Source organism: Pantherophis guttatus, chromosome 13, assembly GCF_059756535.1.
Source record: "Pantherophis guttatus breed Tessera chromosome 13, ASM5975653v1, whole genome shotgun sequence".
NCBI classification, from domain to species: Eukaryota; Metazoa; Chordata; class Lepidosauria; order Squamata; family Colubridae; genus Pantherophis; species Pantherophis guttatus.
In genome coordinates, this window is record NC_142075.1 from 22941517 (window position 1) to 22959177 (window position 17661).

Below are 17661 nucleotides of genomic sequence, written 5' to 3' on the forward strand. Positions count from 1 at the left end.
GAAAAAGCATCTTTGAGACAGTTGGAGGGTCCCTGGAAGCTGGAAGGAAAGTGGTGGTCCTTGTTTTGGGGAAACAGATACCGTCTGAGACCAGTTTTGTACAGAACGTGGAAGTTCTTTGATCTTGACGGTAAACAGGAAGAGCCTCTTACAGGAATTAGGAGGAGAAAGTCTGAGTGGCTTTCATATTCTTTTTGTATTATTTTGCCCTCTTTTCTTTTCCCGTATCCTTCAGAGGCTGTTTGCTGGGAGCCTTCCTTCTTTCAGGAAGTAGGAAAGTACAAAACAATGACTTATTTTGAACGGGGCTTTTGCGCAGGGAAGAAACGCATTCTTTCGGCATTAGCGTGAAGCAATCTGTTGAAAGAAGGAAACCGCGAGCAGAAGAAAAATCCTCACCCACTAATTCATGTCCTGGTTTTAAAGACTGATTTTTCTGAAAGGCCCTTAAAAAAAAAAAAAAATCAGACTCTGAAGTAGCCACTCCTTCCTTACGAACCATCCCAAATCTATTGCACTGTAACGCCCATCGTCCCCAGCCAAAGGGAGCTCCGACACATCTGGAAAACGACAGATGTGAGGAAGGCCGGCCTAGGAACTTGTGGCTAAGATGAGATGCTAGCCTTTTCCAGGTGCGACTCAGCCTCAAATCCGCGAGGAAGAAGTTCCAAGATCCAAAAGTTGTTTTTTCTTTTCTTTTTTTTAAAAAAGCAAGATCTGGAAACAAACGAGTATCCTGAGCTTGCAACATCTGGAATAAACATATGTATTCCAACGCTTAAGCCTTGCGGGGGGGGATTTATGACAGATGGAAGCGCCAAGGAGGGTTTCTTTTTAAAAAAAAAAAAAAAATTAAATAAATCTCCAGCTTTATACTTAAGGCTGCTGCCACAGGTAATATTTTGTGACTATTTTTCTTCTTTAAAAGCTCAATCTGGGGCGTCTAAGTCAGATGCCCCCAGGGGATGTCTCGTACACCTTAGGCTGTTATCTCCCATCCCTGTCTGTGTGTCTGACCCCCTCCTCTCCCCCAATTGTCATAATCAGAGGGACTCCTACAGTGTCTGCAGACACAAAGGCCCCAGGCTTGTCTGAACAGAAACCTATTTGTGGAAAATGGGCACTTTGGAAGAAGAGAATGTGCTCCTTTCTTTGCACAAAGGGGAACAATTAATAGAGGGAGGTGGGAGAGATGCTCCTGGCAAGTGGGTGGTCTTCTTGAGGTCAGGGTTGAGGCCAAGAGACCCTCGGTGGTGGAAGGGAAGATAAAGAGTGCAGGTCTTACCTGGCTGGGCGGCGGCAAGGCAGGGAGGACTTAAGACGGAACTTTTAGCTCCTGGCTCTCCAGAATTAAAACGTGCGTGTACGTGTATATAGAATAGAATTAGAGTTGGAAGGGACCCTGGAGGTCTTCTAGTCCAACCCCCTGCTTAGGCAGGAAACCCTAGACCACTTCAGACAAATGGTTGTCCAACATCTTCTTAAAAATCTCCAATGATGGATGTCTATGGAGATTCTCAGTCCTCCAGGTCCTGGTTATCCCAAAGGTGGGTTTTCAAGAGGCAACTGGACTTTCTGGTTATTCTTTGAAGACGTTTCGCTTCTCCTCCAAGAAGCTTCTTCAGCTCTGAAGAAGAAGAAGAGCTGAAGAAGCTTCTAGGATGAGAAGCGAAATGTCTTCAAAGAATAACCGGAAAGCCCAGTTGCCACTTGAAAAAGCACCTTTGGGACCTCCAGTGATGGAGCATTCACAACTTCTGGAGGCCAGTTGTTCCACTGATGAATTGTTCTGTCAGGAAATTCCTCCTTAGTTCCAAGTTGCTTCTCTCCTTGATGAGTTTCCACCCATTGCTTCTTCTCCTGCCCTCAGGTGCTTTGGAGAATAGTTTGACTCCCTCTTCTTTGGGGCAGCCCCTGAGATATTGGAAGACTGCTATCATATCTCCCCTGGTCCTTCTTTTCATTAAACTAGACATCCCCAGTTCCTGCAACCGTTCTTCATATGTTTTAGCCTCCAGTCCCCTAAGAGGAGAAGGAGAAAGGAGATGGAGGAGAAAGAAGAGAAGGAGAAAGAGGAGGAGGGGGAGGGGGAGAAAGCGGAGAAAAAGAAGGAAGAAGAGAAGAAGAAAGAGGAGGGGGAGGAAGGAGGAGGAAGAGGAAGGTAAGGAGGATGTATATGTACATATATGTATGTGTGTGTTGTGGGAGCAAAGGACTGGAGGCTAATGATTATTAAAGCAAGCAAGGTATCTCAAAACACTTAAGCACAATGTCAATTATAAAGCAAAATTGCCCTAATGGATTTATGCCAGAAATTTAGCACCTCTAGCTCCGGAGTTAATTTTTTTCCCCATCCGGCCTACCTCACAGGATGGTTGTGAGGATGAAAGTAGGGATGGTGGGCAAAGCTCCTTGTCAGGATAAGCAAAGGAAGAGATGAATCAACGGGCAATTGATTACAGGTAGTTCTCGACTTAACAACAGTTCATTTAGTGACAGCACTGGGGGGGGAAGGAAGCGAATTATGACCGTTTTTCACACTTATGGCCCTTGCAGCATTCTCATGGAGGCATGATCCAAATTCAGACGCTTGGCAACTGACTCGTATTTATGACGGTTGCAGTCTCCCGGCGTCACGCGATCCCCTTTTGCAAGCAAAGTCGATGGGGAAGCCGGATTCACTTAACAACCCTGTGATTAATTTAAGAGCTGCGGGGTTTCGCTTAACAAACTCCGGCAAGCAAGGTCGTAAAATGGGGAAGAACCCACTTAGCAAAAGTTTCACTCAGGAGCAGAAACTTCGGCCTCAACTGCGGTCATAAGCCGAGGACTGCCTGGAATGGAAGCAACTGACTCCAAGCAGGCAGGAAAACTGGGTGGGTGGGTGGGTGGGTGAGGGGTGGGGAGAGGGGTTGAGCAGAGGGGAAGAAACTCCTAAGTAGGTGAAAACACCTCCGACTCGGCTTCAGAAGCAGCTCAGGTTCCTTTCCTTCTTATTTTTCCAACCCATTTAGAAATCCTCCTTTGATCTACTCCAGAGGGCCCGATTAAGAAATTAATCTCGCGGGGGGGAACACCGGGGTTATTTTAGCACACAAAAGAACGAGTCTTCCTACGCCGCCTGCTCTTTCTTCTGCCAACTTAAGGCAACCCCCCCCCCCACCCAAATAATGTATTCCCCCGCCCCCAAGGTTCTTTGCCCAACACATTTATAGGGATGTCTTTAGGAGATGTTTGGGGGAGGGACGGAGCAAGAAAACGCTTTGCAAAAAAACAGAGAAAAATGGCCAGGTTTTAAGACCTCCACCCCCCCATTGCAAAAATTGATGGCCGGCAGGTGCTGGGGGGGGGGGGGGGGCGGGCAGTTGCCGCTTCCAAGCGGAAGCATCGTCCCTTCCTGCAACGGTGGGATTGTTCCGTGCAATTTGGGAGGGAAAAAAACCACACACCCCTATTCGAATCGACTCGGTAATAATATCTAGCGCATAAAAATAAAAAGAACAACTCGGATTTCACAGATCGGTTTCAAGCGGGAATGGCAGTTCTGGAAAAAAATGTCTTGGCGGGCGTGCCGGGATGTTCGGCTGGAGGGAGAATTTAATCATTATTATTCCCCCCCCCCCCCCCATTTGAGTAGCAAAAGCTTTAACTCCTGTACGTGTCTTTTGGGACCTGTCCATCAAATATTGGAGAATAAAGTGCCAATTCGCACACGCACGTAAACTCGGCAAGACCTTTCGCACAGAATCTAGGACAGAGAAAACACAACCCGTTGGAATTATTTTGAGTCTGCCTTGAATGCTTGTTTCACTCCACCGCCTGCTAAAGAGGGTAACGTATCAGAAGGGAAAGGGGCTTACAGACAATGTAAAATTGATGAGTGGGTTGGTGGGCTTGGAGCTGCCCAATTGACTGCCAGCTGGCCACCTCTGAACTGGGCTAACCTCATTTTCGAGATAGATTTTTGTGGCTGGCCCCGTTTCAGGAATATTTCACTACGACTAGAAAGGGAACTTGTTGTCAACGGAGCATCCTTTCGCAGGACGGCAAGACAAAGGCAAGAGAATTTGGCTGGAGACCCTCACTTGGAATAATTCTGCCTCCTCCTGGCTGTGCCAAGGTTTAAAATAAATAAATAGATCGATTTTTGGGGGGGGGGGGTTGAAGGAGGAGCCAACAAAGAGAATGCACTGTTGGTTAGGTTGTTGCCAACCAGTTGCCAAGCATCCGAATTTTGATCACATGAATGCTTTCTAAGGTCGTAACTTTTTTCCCCCTCTTTTGTTGTTGTTGTTAGGGCTGAATGGATGCTTTCGTTTTCTTTCATTTTGCTCGTTTTGGTCTTTTGTATTTTATTTTTTTTCTGATAAAACCATAAATAATATTAAAGAAAACTTGTGCCCTTGTAAACTTCCGTCGGTCAATAACTGAACTGTTGTGAAGTCGTGGACTACCTATCTTGTGGTTTCCTTCAAACCAGAGTTCTAGCGGGTATTTTGTATACGCAAATTCCTTAGGGGGACAAATTGGAAAAGAAACAAGAGGACATGAGACCGCTGAGCAGCCGAATGTACAAGCCGTGTTCAGATTCCATTTGTCTAACTACACGGTGGGCTACCTCCCCCCCGCCCCCTCCCCCGAGGACCCACACTTAAGTGTTTATCAATCGCCCTATGGTTCTCGGGCTCAAACAGGGCAGCGTGAATTATTTACGGCACGTACACAACTTTTCAATTAGCCAACCACTTGCCTCTTGAAAAAACCCCTCCCCATCACCATTTATAAGCAGCAATTCCAGACTAAATATCTCATGATGAGAGGGTCACTATGAATTAAAAATGAACTCCTGATGAAATATTTAATGACAGCTAAAATGAAGGGGGAAGTCAACGGTTTCCCCCCCCTCCCCTTCCATTAAAGCCTATCTGTTCGGTAAATTTGATTTGCAAAACCCTGCTTCTCGTAGGTGCATTAAGGTATGTAATTTTAGCTTTTTGAGAAGGCCAGAGACTGCGCTAACCTAGAATTGGCGTGAATTGTAGTAAAAAAAAAACAGGAGGGTTGATTTGCAGCCCCGTTTAATATTTGCCATTTTTGATACCTTCAATATATTATCTATTCGAGTCTTCTTCGAACCCCTGTCATCCGGAAGTGAAGAACTAAAGATAGTAAATGTTGGAGGTGGAATGGGTAGAAACATTAGAGGAAAATGACCTTCTCTCTTAATTTTCTTTTTTCTGGACTGACATATTTTTATTCGGACTACAAGCCTAAGGGACAATTAGTCAAGTTCTACTATCATTGCAGTAAATGCATATCGCACAAATAGGATTTTTAACCACTGCCACCAATTGGATGCTCAGGAAGATCCCTGAAGTAGAACGTCCAAAGTTAGAGACCTAATTTTTAGGGGAATACATCCCCTTCCAAAACAGATCGAATCCCCAATTTAAACCCAGATTTTTTTTTAAAAAAATGTTTTGTTCCACCAGGTGATTTTTCCAGCATTTGGGATGCTAATAGCATTCATTCAAACTTGAAATTTTTACCTACCATTAATTGGTGCATCAACAGATCCGTTAAAAAGGTAATCCTGTTGCTGAAGAGAACATAGGAGCAGTTTTCCAGACAGTTATTGCAGGCCAGATAATAAGCGCTGATTGTACTACAGAGTGATCTAGGAAATAAAAGTGAAATTTTAATCACATTAAAGGAAAAAAAAATTAAGATAGATAGATAGAATTCTTTATTGGCCAAGTGTGATTGGACACACAAGGAATTTGTCTTTGGTGCATACGCTCTCAGTGTACATAAAAGAAAAGATATCATAAGGTCAAGAATCATAAGGTACAAGACTTAATGATAGTCATAGGCAATCAAATAAGCAATCAAATCATACTAGGAAACAATCAATATAAATCGTAAGGATATCAGCAACAAGGTTACAGTCATACAGTCATAAGTGGAAGGAGATGGGTGACGGGAACGATGAGAAGATTAATAGTCATGCAGATTTAGTAACTAGTTTGACAGTGTTGAGGGAATTATTTACTTAGCAGAGTGATGGCGTTTGGGGAAAAACTGTTCTTGTGTCTAGTTGTTCTGGTGTGCAGTGCTCTATAGCGTCTTTTGAGGTAGGAGTTGAAACAATTTATGTCCAGGATGCGAGGGGTCTGTAAATATTATCACAGCCCTCTTTTTGACTCGTGCAAGGCAAGACTAAGGCAAGACAATATATCTGTAATATAAAAATGCTTTGTTGCTATGACACGCTGTGATTGGATTATTGGTTTTTTTTTTTTACAAATAACTCGAGGCAGTGAACGTATCCAACACACAAAATGTAAAGTTTAAAGGCTGAAGTTTCTCAAATAAATTTTTCTGTGTAGGAAATAGGACAAAGTATGAAGTAGATATGGCCACCCATCGAACAATATTTGCTAATTTATGTTAGCAAACTGTTTTGCAAACCTCGTCGAAGTTAATTATTTCCGGTTCATGTTTAAGAATGTTTAGAAGGCATCTAATTTTAGAGACGGAACTGATCGCTGGCCAACCTCCTTTCAAGATCAGCAGGGAATCAAAGAGATAAAAAAAATCACTTTTCTCTCCAATCGATGATGCCCAGTTGGGAATAGTTTAGGAGAGAAAACCACATTTACAAACCAGGTTTGAGAAGGCCTAAATGTGAGGAAACCCGGGCAAGCAGAGCTCCTTAGAGCCAAACCAAGAGGGATTCCTTCCCCTGGAATCTCTGGGGATCCATTTACGCTTCTTAAGAGCGTGGAAAGCAAACAAAGAAAGCTATTTGTAGGATGCTCTTCCACAGGACTTCACCAGGAGTCAGATGGCAGTCAAGCACAATGAAATTGGCTTATTACTGGTCAACCATGCAGCCCTTCTGTAAATTTGATTTTAGGTATATTTTAGGAAAGACATTCTTAACTTGCTTTCTCCAGATGGGGTAGTTTAGAGTGCCCGTAATTCTCAGAAAAATCAGGAATCCTGTAGCACCTTTTCTGACAAGCTTTCTTTATTAAAAGCCGTATGCTTTCAGCTCATGAAACTTATGCCTTTTCATAACATTTATCAGTTGGGAAAGGGGCTACAAGATTCTTGATATATTTTCTTGCCACTGGAGAATAACGTGGCTCTCTTTTATCCCCAAGTTTTCAAGATTGGCAACTTGCAAAAAGGGCAATCAGGTGGTTTTTTTTTTTTTTTTTGGCTGAAAAGGTGAGTCTAATATGTTGAATTGGTGGTCTGTAGTTTTCCAGATCCTCTCTCAATCTTTTGAAATTCCTGATCCTGGAGATTGAGAGGATTAAACATAGAAGAAAGGAAGGGAAGGGGAAGGGGAGGTTTACCCCAGCATCTTCATCCTTTATCCTTAATTTTCTTATGCTACATAGCATCACAGTTTACTTGGGACTCCATGCCAACTCCAAGTTCATTCATTGTCAAGCGTAACTCTTGTCCACCATTGATATGCAATAGGCCCAGGGACAGGTAAATTTAAGGACTGCCTTTGATTTAAAAAAAGAAATGGAAGGACTATTTACCACCTGATGACATTTTGCAGCCAGACAAAAGGGGTCCTGGAGACTCTATTTTAATCTCACTGGGATTAAGGAGACTTGTCTGTTTGCTTATGGGATTATAGGATATCTTAGTCTATTTGGAATTTGTGAATGGTTAAATAACATTCTGCCTCTAAGACAACTTGTGACAAGCATAAACCCTGGTTGCCTTAAGAGAATTATCCAGCCAAGATTTTTGTATGAAGACTAACCTTTATTTCACCAAATCATGGTTTAACTATTGGATATTGCCTTTTAAGTGTTGGCCCCCATTCTCTCCTCATCCTGTTTTAACTGGTCCGTTTGCTGTTGGTAAAAACTGTACTATCCACCTTATATCTGGGCCAACTGTCAGCCCTCCAAGAGGGTCCAGATTTTACGCATTAGGCTAAAGATGTTTAATATGGGATGTTTTTTTATACTGGCTCTGCTTATATAAATGTACAACAGCTAGCACTGATGATGTTGCCTACTTGGGTAATGAAATGTCTTTAAGAAAACAACCAAGCTCAGAGAGCACCAAGGACTCAATCCTGAGCACAAATATTTTGTTTTATTGGTTTTATAATGGTTTCCGACCCCCCATGTATCAATAGGTTGACTTGGAGTTATAAATACATAAAAATAAACACACACATACACACTATAGTTTGATTTGAATATAACATTAGAGAGTTTAAACTTGGAAGTTAAGAAATATGTAAAATAGTTATTAAAAATGTTCAGAGAGTACTAAGTTTTTTGGTGGTAATAATTCAATATAATAATTATATAAGCATTCTCTTTGATGTCTGGATCTGAATTGACATCAATATATCCTGCATATAATCAATAATTGTGTCTGGGATAGTTTGTTTTTAGCCAATTAGTGAAAACTATCAATCAAGCTACAGAATTTGCTAATAAAGAAACATTCTCTCGACCAAACATACATATACATTTAAATCAGATAAAGGACATTTAAAATGAATTATGGCTATCTTTTTTAAAATCAAGAATTGAGCTCCCCGCTATCATGTTCTTTTAAAACATCAGCTGATCTAAGTGTTTATTCCAGAAAGCAGAGGATACTTAAGACTTTCAAAATTATTATCCCAAATTTAACAAAACAACATTCCTGAAGTTGTCGTTTTCCCAGTGATTTTTTTTCCCTCTGGGATTATAATGTGAGGAGTTGGGGAGGTTTCCAACATTTGAAGATCCCGCAGACAGAAAAAGATTCGATATAAACGAGCGAATAAACTGATGCCATTTATTTTTCATGGCAACGTGGTGGGACTTGAGAATCTGGCGTGGGGTGGGGTGGGCTGCTGGCTTCATAAGGGAGACAGGGTGACATAAGCTTGTTAATGGCTATAATTAGAAAGAATTTAGAAAGATTCCTGGCACAAGTTCAGTTATGCTGCTGCTTTTGAAAATTCAGATGTGCAAATGTCAGGAGGGAGCAAGCCCCAGGAGGTTGGATGTGTTAAATGGGAGATTTAAGTCAGTAAAACTAATTTCTTTATTTTAATCTTATTAAAAAAACAACAGCTGTCAACTGTCACCACTTTTTTTCTCAAAGACTCCCAGACAAGCATCAAATAGCTGATGTTTTCAAGCAGGTTTATTGTTTTAACTTGTGATATACCCACTTAACAATAAGTCCTTTTGCAGTTTGGCTGGTTAAGGGGAACTATGATTACTTTTATTATTATTATTATTATTTTAAAATTTCCTCCAACTTCACCCTGCCCAAATGCCCTCAGAAGAAAAAAGAAAAAATTATGATGGTATCTAAACCTAACATGAATTGCTTGAGGATTGCTACTGAATTAAGCCAAGCTTGAGTATCACTAAATCAGTTTTAAGAGCTGATGGCACAGCATTTAACTTGGGCAGTTTTGCGTTGATCGTAAATCCCAATAAAACTGCTTAATTTTCTTTAAGAGGGGCTGCATTGAAATTAACTGGAAGAATGAATCACACAGAGATTATACATTATTGCATTATTTAGTAAACACAAATGATTTCATGAATAAAAATCTAGAGTCATTGAAGGAACATCTTTGGTTATTTTTGACTATGGACACCCCGATGCCAAATCTAATTTGTGCCTTAATTTGCACAGTCTCTGCTCAGCTTTTATTCTAAGATGCTTGCTGGAGAGAGATTTATAAATCTGCCATTTTTTTTATATTGCACAGATAAATTCTTGTCTCCCGTTATGTAATTGTAAAAGGTGAGATGTTGAGCATTTGCAAACCATTTTTCAAAAAAAATTGTTTTGTTTTTTTAAAATAAAATAAAGATATCCAATGAAAGAAACACTGAATGGCAGCATGGAAGGAAGATGTTTTGATCCAACAGAGTTACAAAGGAGACGGAATTTAGAGTATTTGGTTGCATTTAGAGAAACTAAGTTCAAATATTTGCTCAGCTCTAAAACTTTAAAAAAAAATTTAGGCTTTGAAGGTTGTTTTGGGGAGTAACGTTCAGCTCCTGAAGGAAACATTTTATATGAATTAAAAACAAACACATTTGTTTGATCCCTACACCGAATCACTTCTGTTTTTTCCCTAAACAAATCGATTGCAAAATACTTATTTATCAGAAAACGTAAAACCAATGTAAAGGAACAAGTGGAGAGAAAAGTTTGCTCTTCCCCAATAATCTGTTTCTGATAGTCATTGATTTCTACAGAGGACCAGATCCTGCATTATGAACCAGTTGCAATTCACCGGAAAATCGATCACCTTCTTTGCAATAACTTTGGTGATTTAAAAATTTGCTGTGACTGCAAAAAACAAACAAACAAACAAACAAAAAACCTGTGCAGGGTTATATCGAAAGGCTTCATTTTAGGGTTAAAGTGCCGATGAACTTTTTAAAAGTCACAAAACGGGTCCCTGCCAACGTTTAGCTATGATTAATTGCCCGCTTGTCCTAAACCTTCAATCAAGGATCCACGGCAAAAGGCGGTGAGGAGATTCTGAGCTCACACACAAAGAGCTCTCTATTTGCACAATCCAAAGCTCCCTCTCCCTCTCTCTCTCTCTCTCTCTCTGTGTGTGTGTGTTTTAGCAGCTTCCTTTTTTCACTTCCTTGTTTTTTGTCTTTCATCACTTGCTCCTGACTTTATTCAAAACACTCCAGATAATATCCCAGGATACCTGTGTTTCTTCTGGTGGAGTTAAAAAGAAAGAACGAGCAGCTACAGGGAACCGGCTGCAGACTCTGTGGCGGGAATGTTTTTTTTTTTTTTTTTACCCTGGTTCCAATTTGGGTTTTAGCAACTGAAAAGGCAGAGGGAGAGAGAGAGAGAGGGAGAGAGAGAGAGAGAGAGGCAGAGAGAGAGAGAGAGAGAGAGAGGGAGAGAGGGAGAGAGGGAGAGAGAGAGAGAAAGACACCTTGGGTTCTACCCAGTGGTGAAATGCAATTTTTTTTACTTATCAGTTCTGTGGGCATGGCTTGGTGGGCGTGGCAGGGGAAGGATACTGAGATGCAAGCCCCAACTTTTGGACATGTTATTTTGAGCCAGGTAGAACTTCTGAAGAAGGACAAGGCCATAAAAAAAATCTCTATAAAGCATCTGACGGATGGACAGCTATGAAAACGAAAGCCAGGTAGAAAAGGAGCCAGAAAAGTCATCCTGACCACAAATGACATTCATTTGTGGAGCGGTCTAAAAACTGGCAAAGCAGCATCAGACTTACTTCAAAGGGATTCTTGAAACGGAGTTCAGGTTGATGGACGCTGTCGCAACTTGAAGGACTTGCTCCAGAGCGGAAAACCCACCAGCCACGTGGAAGGCGACCTGATCTGCCCCATTCTGGAAAGAAGGACACAAAAGGAAGAGTGGGTACATTAATGGGGGGGAGGGGTGTCTTGCTTTCAAGCAAGGCATCAATTCATGGTTGAAGGCCGCCATTCTCACATTCCCTGGAAGAGAGCGAGAGGGAAATCAGTGCATCTTCACTGGAAACTGGAAGAGCAGCCACTCGGTGCACATGCGCGCCCTGGGAAGATAATCTTCCGGTTTCTGGCATGTGCATGCACACCGATCAGCTGGTTTTTGTGTGCTTATGCGTGCCAGAAATTGGAAGACGAGATGGCCGGGGTGCATGCGCTTGCAGGAAACCGGAAGATCATTTTCCCGGTGAGCGCATGTGCACCTGCACTTCCGGTTTCCGGTTTTCCCGCATGCGTGAAGACCAGCTGGCTGGCGTGCTGGAACCCGGAAGAGTAACGGGTGATGGCTCTCGTGCCCAGAGAGACGGCTCTGCATGCCACTTCTGGCATGCGTGCCATAGGTTCGCCATCATGACCCTAAGCCAGTGTTTCTCAACCTTGGAAGCTTGAAGATGGGTGGACTTCAACTCCCAGCTGGGGGATTCTGGGAGTTGAAGTCCACCCATCTTCAAGCTACCAAGGTTGAGAAACATTGCCCTAAGCCATCATGAGTCTGGTTGGGTTGAACTTAAACCTTTGTGGGCAGTGGTGAAATCCAAATGTTTTTACTACCGGTTCTGTGGGCGTGGCGTGGCTTGCTGGGCATGCCTTGGTGGGCGTGGCGGGGAAGGATACTGCAAAATCCCCATTCCCTCCCCACTCTTGGGGGAAGGATATTGCAAAATCTCCATTCTCACCCCACTCTGGGGCCAGCCAGAGGTGGTATTTGCCGGTTCTCCGAACTACTCAAAATTTGCTCTACCGGTTCTCTGAACTGGTCAAAATTTCTGCTACAGGTTCTCCAGAACCTATCAGAACCTGCTGGATGTCACCCCTGTTTGCGGGCTTGAAAACCACGATTAATAGCTTAGTAGGATGAGTGAACTCAGTCAACAGTTGTTGATTCGATGCACCATGGTTGTACAAACCACAGGTTAGCATGATGGGAGCTACTTCTGGGGTGATGTGGTTCCAGAGACTAGGAGACATAACAAAGAAGGCATGCTTCCTTGGTCCCATAAGAAGACCACATTAAAGACAAGAAACTTGGAGCACAACTACTCTACTGGAATGTATCGGGTAGACAGAAACAATTGGGGATAGGATTAATTATTCAGGTTTCTGTACAATTCTGTATACAGGTTTTGTATTTTCACACCAAAAATATTTAAGAGGAAGGAATATCTACGTAGAGTAGCTGAAGAAAAGCATGCTGATGGTTTTGGAGGGCAGGAGAAACCAAAACCCAAACCCTCCACCCCGGAATATTTGGCTGCCAATGTGTCTCCAATGACCCTTCCAATTCAACTGGTCAAGGTCTCATGTTAAGAAAAAACAAATAAACCCTGGTTTAATGTGGAAATCGGTCAGCAGAGGTCAGCATCCCGACAGCAGGAAAAGTCTTAGCGGTGGACATGATTTCAAAGGGAGGGACTAGAAAACAATGCGCCAGGTTGAAATTTACCACTGCCGTTTTGTGGAATTTGGTGGAACACCGGGGGCGGGAAGCAAGTTTATGACCAAACTTAATCTCCAAAACATCTCAGAAGTGAAAGGAGAGAATATCTGTAGCTCTGGGTTGAACTATGGGGTCCTTGTTGCTCTCTAAGCTTGGTGGTTTTCTTGCAGGCGTTTCTTGATGCTTCCTTGATGTTCTCTGAGCATCAGTACCTGATGATCACCATCACCATTAGAGCACGATCCACATCATCAGAGCACTGATAATGTTACCTAGTTGGGCCGTGAAAAGTCTGCTAGAAAACAACCAAGCTCCGAGAGCAACAAGGACCCCACAATCCTCCTCTCCGCAAGCCCCACTTCTAGCACTGATGATGTTATCTAACTGGGTCGTGAAATGTCTGCAAGAAAACAACCAAGCTATATAGGTAAAGGTAAAGGTTCCCCTCGCACATATGTGTTAGTTGTTCTGGACTCTTGGGGGCGGTGCTCATCTCCGTTTCAAAGCCGAAGAGCCAGCGCTGTCCGAAGACGTCTCCGTGGTCATGTGGCCGGCATGATTCAACGCCAAAGGCGCACGGAACGCTGTTCCCTTCCCACCAAAGGTGGTCCCTATTTTTCTACTTGCATTTTTTTTTTTATGTGCTTTCGAACTGCTAGGTTGGCAGAAGCTGGGACAAGTCACGGGAGCTCACCCCGTTTATGCGGCACTTGGGATTCGAACCGCTGAACTGCCGACCTTTCGATCGACAAGCTCAACATCTTAGCCACTGAGCCACTGCATCCTCAGGTCTCAGTAGGTCTCAGGTCTCAGTAGGACTACCAAAATCTAAAAAAAATAGGCAGTAACCAGAAAAAACAAAACCCTCTCCATCAACCTTTCTGCCCTGCTCCAACACACCTTGACTTGTTAGCTGGGATTGTTCGGTGACACAGCTTGAAGCAACTCTGTGTTGGTCTTAGCTGGAAATGACTCCAAAGAACTGAACGGGAAAGTGTCTTAGGATTGTCTCCTAAATTGTGTGACCAAAGACTTGCAGAGGCAGGCGGAAAGCCAAAGGGTCAAACAGATGAACATTAGACAAACAACACTTCTAAAATCTTCTTCCAAAGGAAGATTTTAAAGCAGGGGTGCCCAAACTTGACAACTTTTAAGATCTGTGAACTTCAACTTCTGGCTATGATGGCTGGGGAATTCTGGGAGGTGAAGTCCACAAGTCTTAAAAAAATTACCAAGGTTGGACAACCCTCTTTTAAAACCATCTCTCAAGTTTTCAGAAACTTTTTTTTTTTTTTTTTAAATGAAAAACACACATCCTCTTTCTTAAGACACCCTCCTAGGACTAAAAGGTACTCAGATTATTCTTGGCAAGGATCCTAGACTAGCAATGTTGTAAATAAAACCAGAGACAACCCTACTCCCCCCCCCCCCCCCCACACACACCCCATCCTCACATACACACAAAACTAATTATCCGGCTTCTGTGCCAAGAAAAAAAAAAAGCACCTCCTAACTCGATGCTTAAAATAAGCAAGGAGACAGAGGGATATTAAGTCTTTTTTTCTCCCCTTTTCCCAAAGGATAAATAAGCAAGTTTAAAAAGAGAAGAAAAAAAAATGGAGCAAAATGTGGATTCCTCTCCTTCAACCCCGAGATGCAAGCAGGACGCTGGCAGGAGGCAGCTGAAAATATTTTGCAGGAAAACACCGCTTTTTTAATTGATCCGCCTGACCCGTTCAGGGTTATTATTACAAGAAGTCCTTGACTTACAAAAGTTCATTTTGTGACCGAAGTTACAACGGCGCTGAAAAAAAAAAGTGACTTATGGCCGTTTTTCACCCTTACGACCGCTGCAGGCCTTCCCCAGGATCAAAATTCGGACGCTTGGCAACTGACTCATATTACGACGGTTGCAGTGCTCCTGGGTCATGTGATCCACTTTGCGACCTTCTCACCAGCAAAGTCAATGGGGAAGCCGGATTCACTTAGCAACCATGTGACTCACTTAACAACGGCACTGATTCACTTCACCACCGTAGCAAGGAAGGTCGTAAAACGGGGCAAAGCTAACTTAATAACTGTCTCGCTTAGCAAGGGAAATTTTGGGCTCAATTGTGGCCATAAATCAAGGACCACCTGTATTATTATTATTAGCAGCAGCAGCTCTGGTCCCCATGCCAGGATGAGAAGACCTACCGAATGTCTATGGAGATTCTCTGTCATCCAAGTCCTGGTTGTCCCAAAAGTGCTTTTTCAAGAGGCAACTGAACTTTCTGGGTTTTTTTCTTTTGAAGACGTTTCGCTTCTCATCCAAGAGGCTTCTTCAGCTCTGACTGGATGGGGATGAAGGAATATAAATCATTCGACACCATCCAGTCAGAGCTTTCAGATTTATATTCTACAACAAATATAAATCCTTCCATTCCTTGAGGACCCAGATTGTTGGGGGCAAAATGCTAAACTGCTTAGAGAGGGCTGTAAAAGCACTATGAAGCGGTATATAAGTCTTAAACGCTATAGCTATTTTCCTTCCTTCCTTCCTTCCTTCCTTCCTTCCTTCCTTCCTCCCTCCCTCCCTCCCTCTTGTTAGAATGCAACATTGCAGGCTAACTTTGCCCACAGTCAGGAATTGGATCCTGACGGGGCTCCAGGTGGACTCAGCCTTCCGTCCTTCCGAGGTGGGTAAAAGGAGGACCCAGATTGTTGGGGGCCAGAGGCTGACTCTGTAAACCACTTAGAGAGGACTGTAAAAGCACTGTGAAGTGGTATATAAGTCTAAGTTCTATTGGTTCTTTCCTTCCTTTCCAGTGGTTAGACTGCAGTATTGCAGGCTAACTCTGCCCACAGTCTAGAGTTTGATCCTGACTGGCTTCCATCCTTCTGAGGTGGGTAAAATGAGGCCCCAAATTGTTGGGGGCAAGAGGATGACTCTGTAAACCGCTTAGAGAGGGCTATAAAACTGCACACCAGAACAACTAGACACAAGAACAGTTTTTTCCCGAATGCCATCACTCTGCTAAACAAATAATTCCCTCAAACTGTCAAACTAGTTACTACGTCTGCATTACGATTAATCTTCTCATCGTTCCTATCACCCATCTCCAACCAACTTATGACTGTAGCCTTGTTGCTGGTATCCTTAAGATTTATATTGACTGTTTCCCTAGGACTATCATTTATTTATTATTTATTTATTAATTTAAGTTATATACCGCCCTTCCCCCAGAAGGACTCAGGGCGGTGTACAGCCAAAATAAAACACACAGATATCAAATTAAAAAAAAAACAATTTAAGAAATATTAAATAATTTGGCCCATATCTAATTAAAATAAAACTATCTGTTTTGGACATTTAAAAGTTAAAAGTTAACGATTAAAAATTTAAAAATTAGGCCAACCTGGTGTTGTACCTTATGATTCTTGACGAACGTATCTTTTCTTTTACGTACACTGAGAGCATAGGCACCAAAGACAAATTCCTTGTGTGTCCAATCACACTTGGCCAATAAAGAATTCTATTCTATTCTATTCTATTCTATTCTATTCTATTCTATTCTATTCTATTCTATTCTATTCTATTCTATTCTATTCTATTCTGACTATGAAGCAGTATATAACTCTAAGTGCTATTGCTATTGCTATTGCCCTCCATCCAGTCAGAGCTGAAGAAGCTTCTTGGATGAGATTCGAAACGTCTTCCAAGAAAAACCAGAAAGTCCAGTTGCCTCTTGAAGAAAAAAAAAAAAAAAAGGCACTTTTGGGAGACCTACAGAGGCACACTCTGCATAAGCTCTATTAAGATCTCTTAAATTTCAGAACTCAGAACCAAGGAGAAATTTCCTGACGGCTACGACAATTAACCCAGTGGAAGGGTTGGCCTTCAGACGTCGTGGGTGCTGCTCCATCCCTGGAGGTTTTCCAGACACTGGATGACAATTGATCTGAAGCGATATAGGATCTGCTGCTTGAGCAGAGGAGGGTTGGACTAGAAGACCTCCAAGGTCCCTCCCAGCTCTGGCTTCTCTGAATCGTGGTTCAAGCTTTAGACTGATGGTGGAAAACGAGTTGCTTTGCAAAATGAAAAAGCCACCTCGGGAAAAACGACCGACCCGCCCGAAAGCCACTCGCTGAAGATCTGACAATGTGCAGATTCTAATGTAAATAACTCAGCCGGACTCTGCAATCCGCCAAGCCGACATTCCCGACTGTCTCTGCGCTGCGATAAACACTGTCTGCCTGCCGGCAGTCGCCCCCCCCCAGGACACTCCCCTCCCCACATTTCACAGTTACGACAAACACTGGGCTGAAATGTAAATACCTGACCTCAAGACCGGGGGTCTTTTTTTGGGGGGGGGGAATCTCCCCTCCCCAAAAAATTGTTGTTGTTTTTTTTTTTAAATTTGATTTATATGCCGCCCTTCTCCGGAGACTCAGGGCGGCTTATAGTGCGTTAAGCAATAGCCTTCGTACTTTTGTATATTTTATACAAAGTCAGCTTATTGCCCCCACAAACTGGGTGTTGCTTGATGTGTAAAAAATTCCCTGGTGTTAGCGGTCAAGGAAGGAAGAGACTTGCAAAAATTCGCAGAGCAGGCCACGGAGTTTGGTCAATGAGTGGAGATTAAAATAACAGCCAAAGAAGTGGGAATTTTAAGGGAGTTTCCCCCCCCCCTTTTTTTTTTTCCTGAACTC

The 17661-nt window shown here is 42.8% G+C and overlaps 1 protein-coding gene across 5 annotated transcripts in view; it reads right to left on the bottom strand.

Annotated features, from left to right (window-relative positions):
• The window catches only part of SCAPER (S-phase cyclin A associated protein in the ER), a 114579-nt gene that overhangs the window by 39367 nt on the left and 57551 nt on the right, over positions 1 to 17661 (bottom strand). For all 5 annotated transcript variants that reach the window (XM_087878119.1, XM_060689483.2, XM_087878120.1 and 2 more), the window contains 2 exons: positions 11276 to 11391; positions 5554 to 5677 (listed from right to left, as the gene is read on the bottom strand). In XM_087878119.1, the coding sequence (XP_087734245.1) occupies positions 5554 to 5677; positions 11276 to 11391 (240 nt within the window). The remainder of the gene's footprint in view (positions 1 to 5553; positions 5678 to 11275; positions 11392 to 17661) is intronic.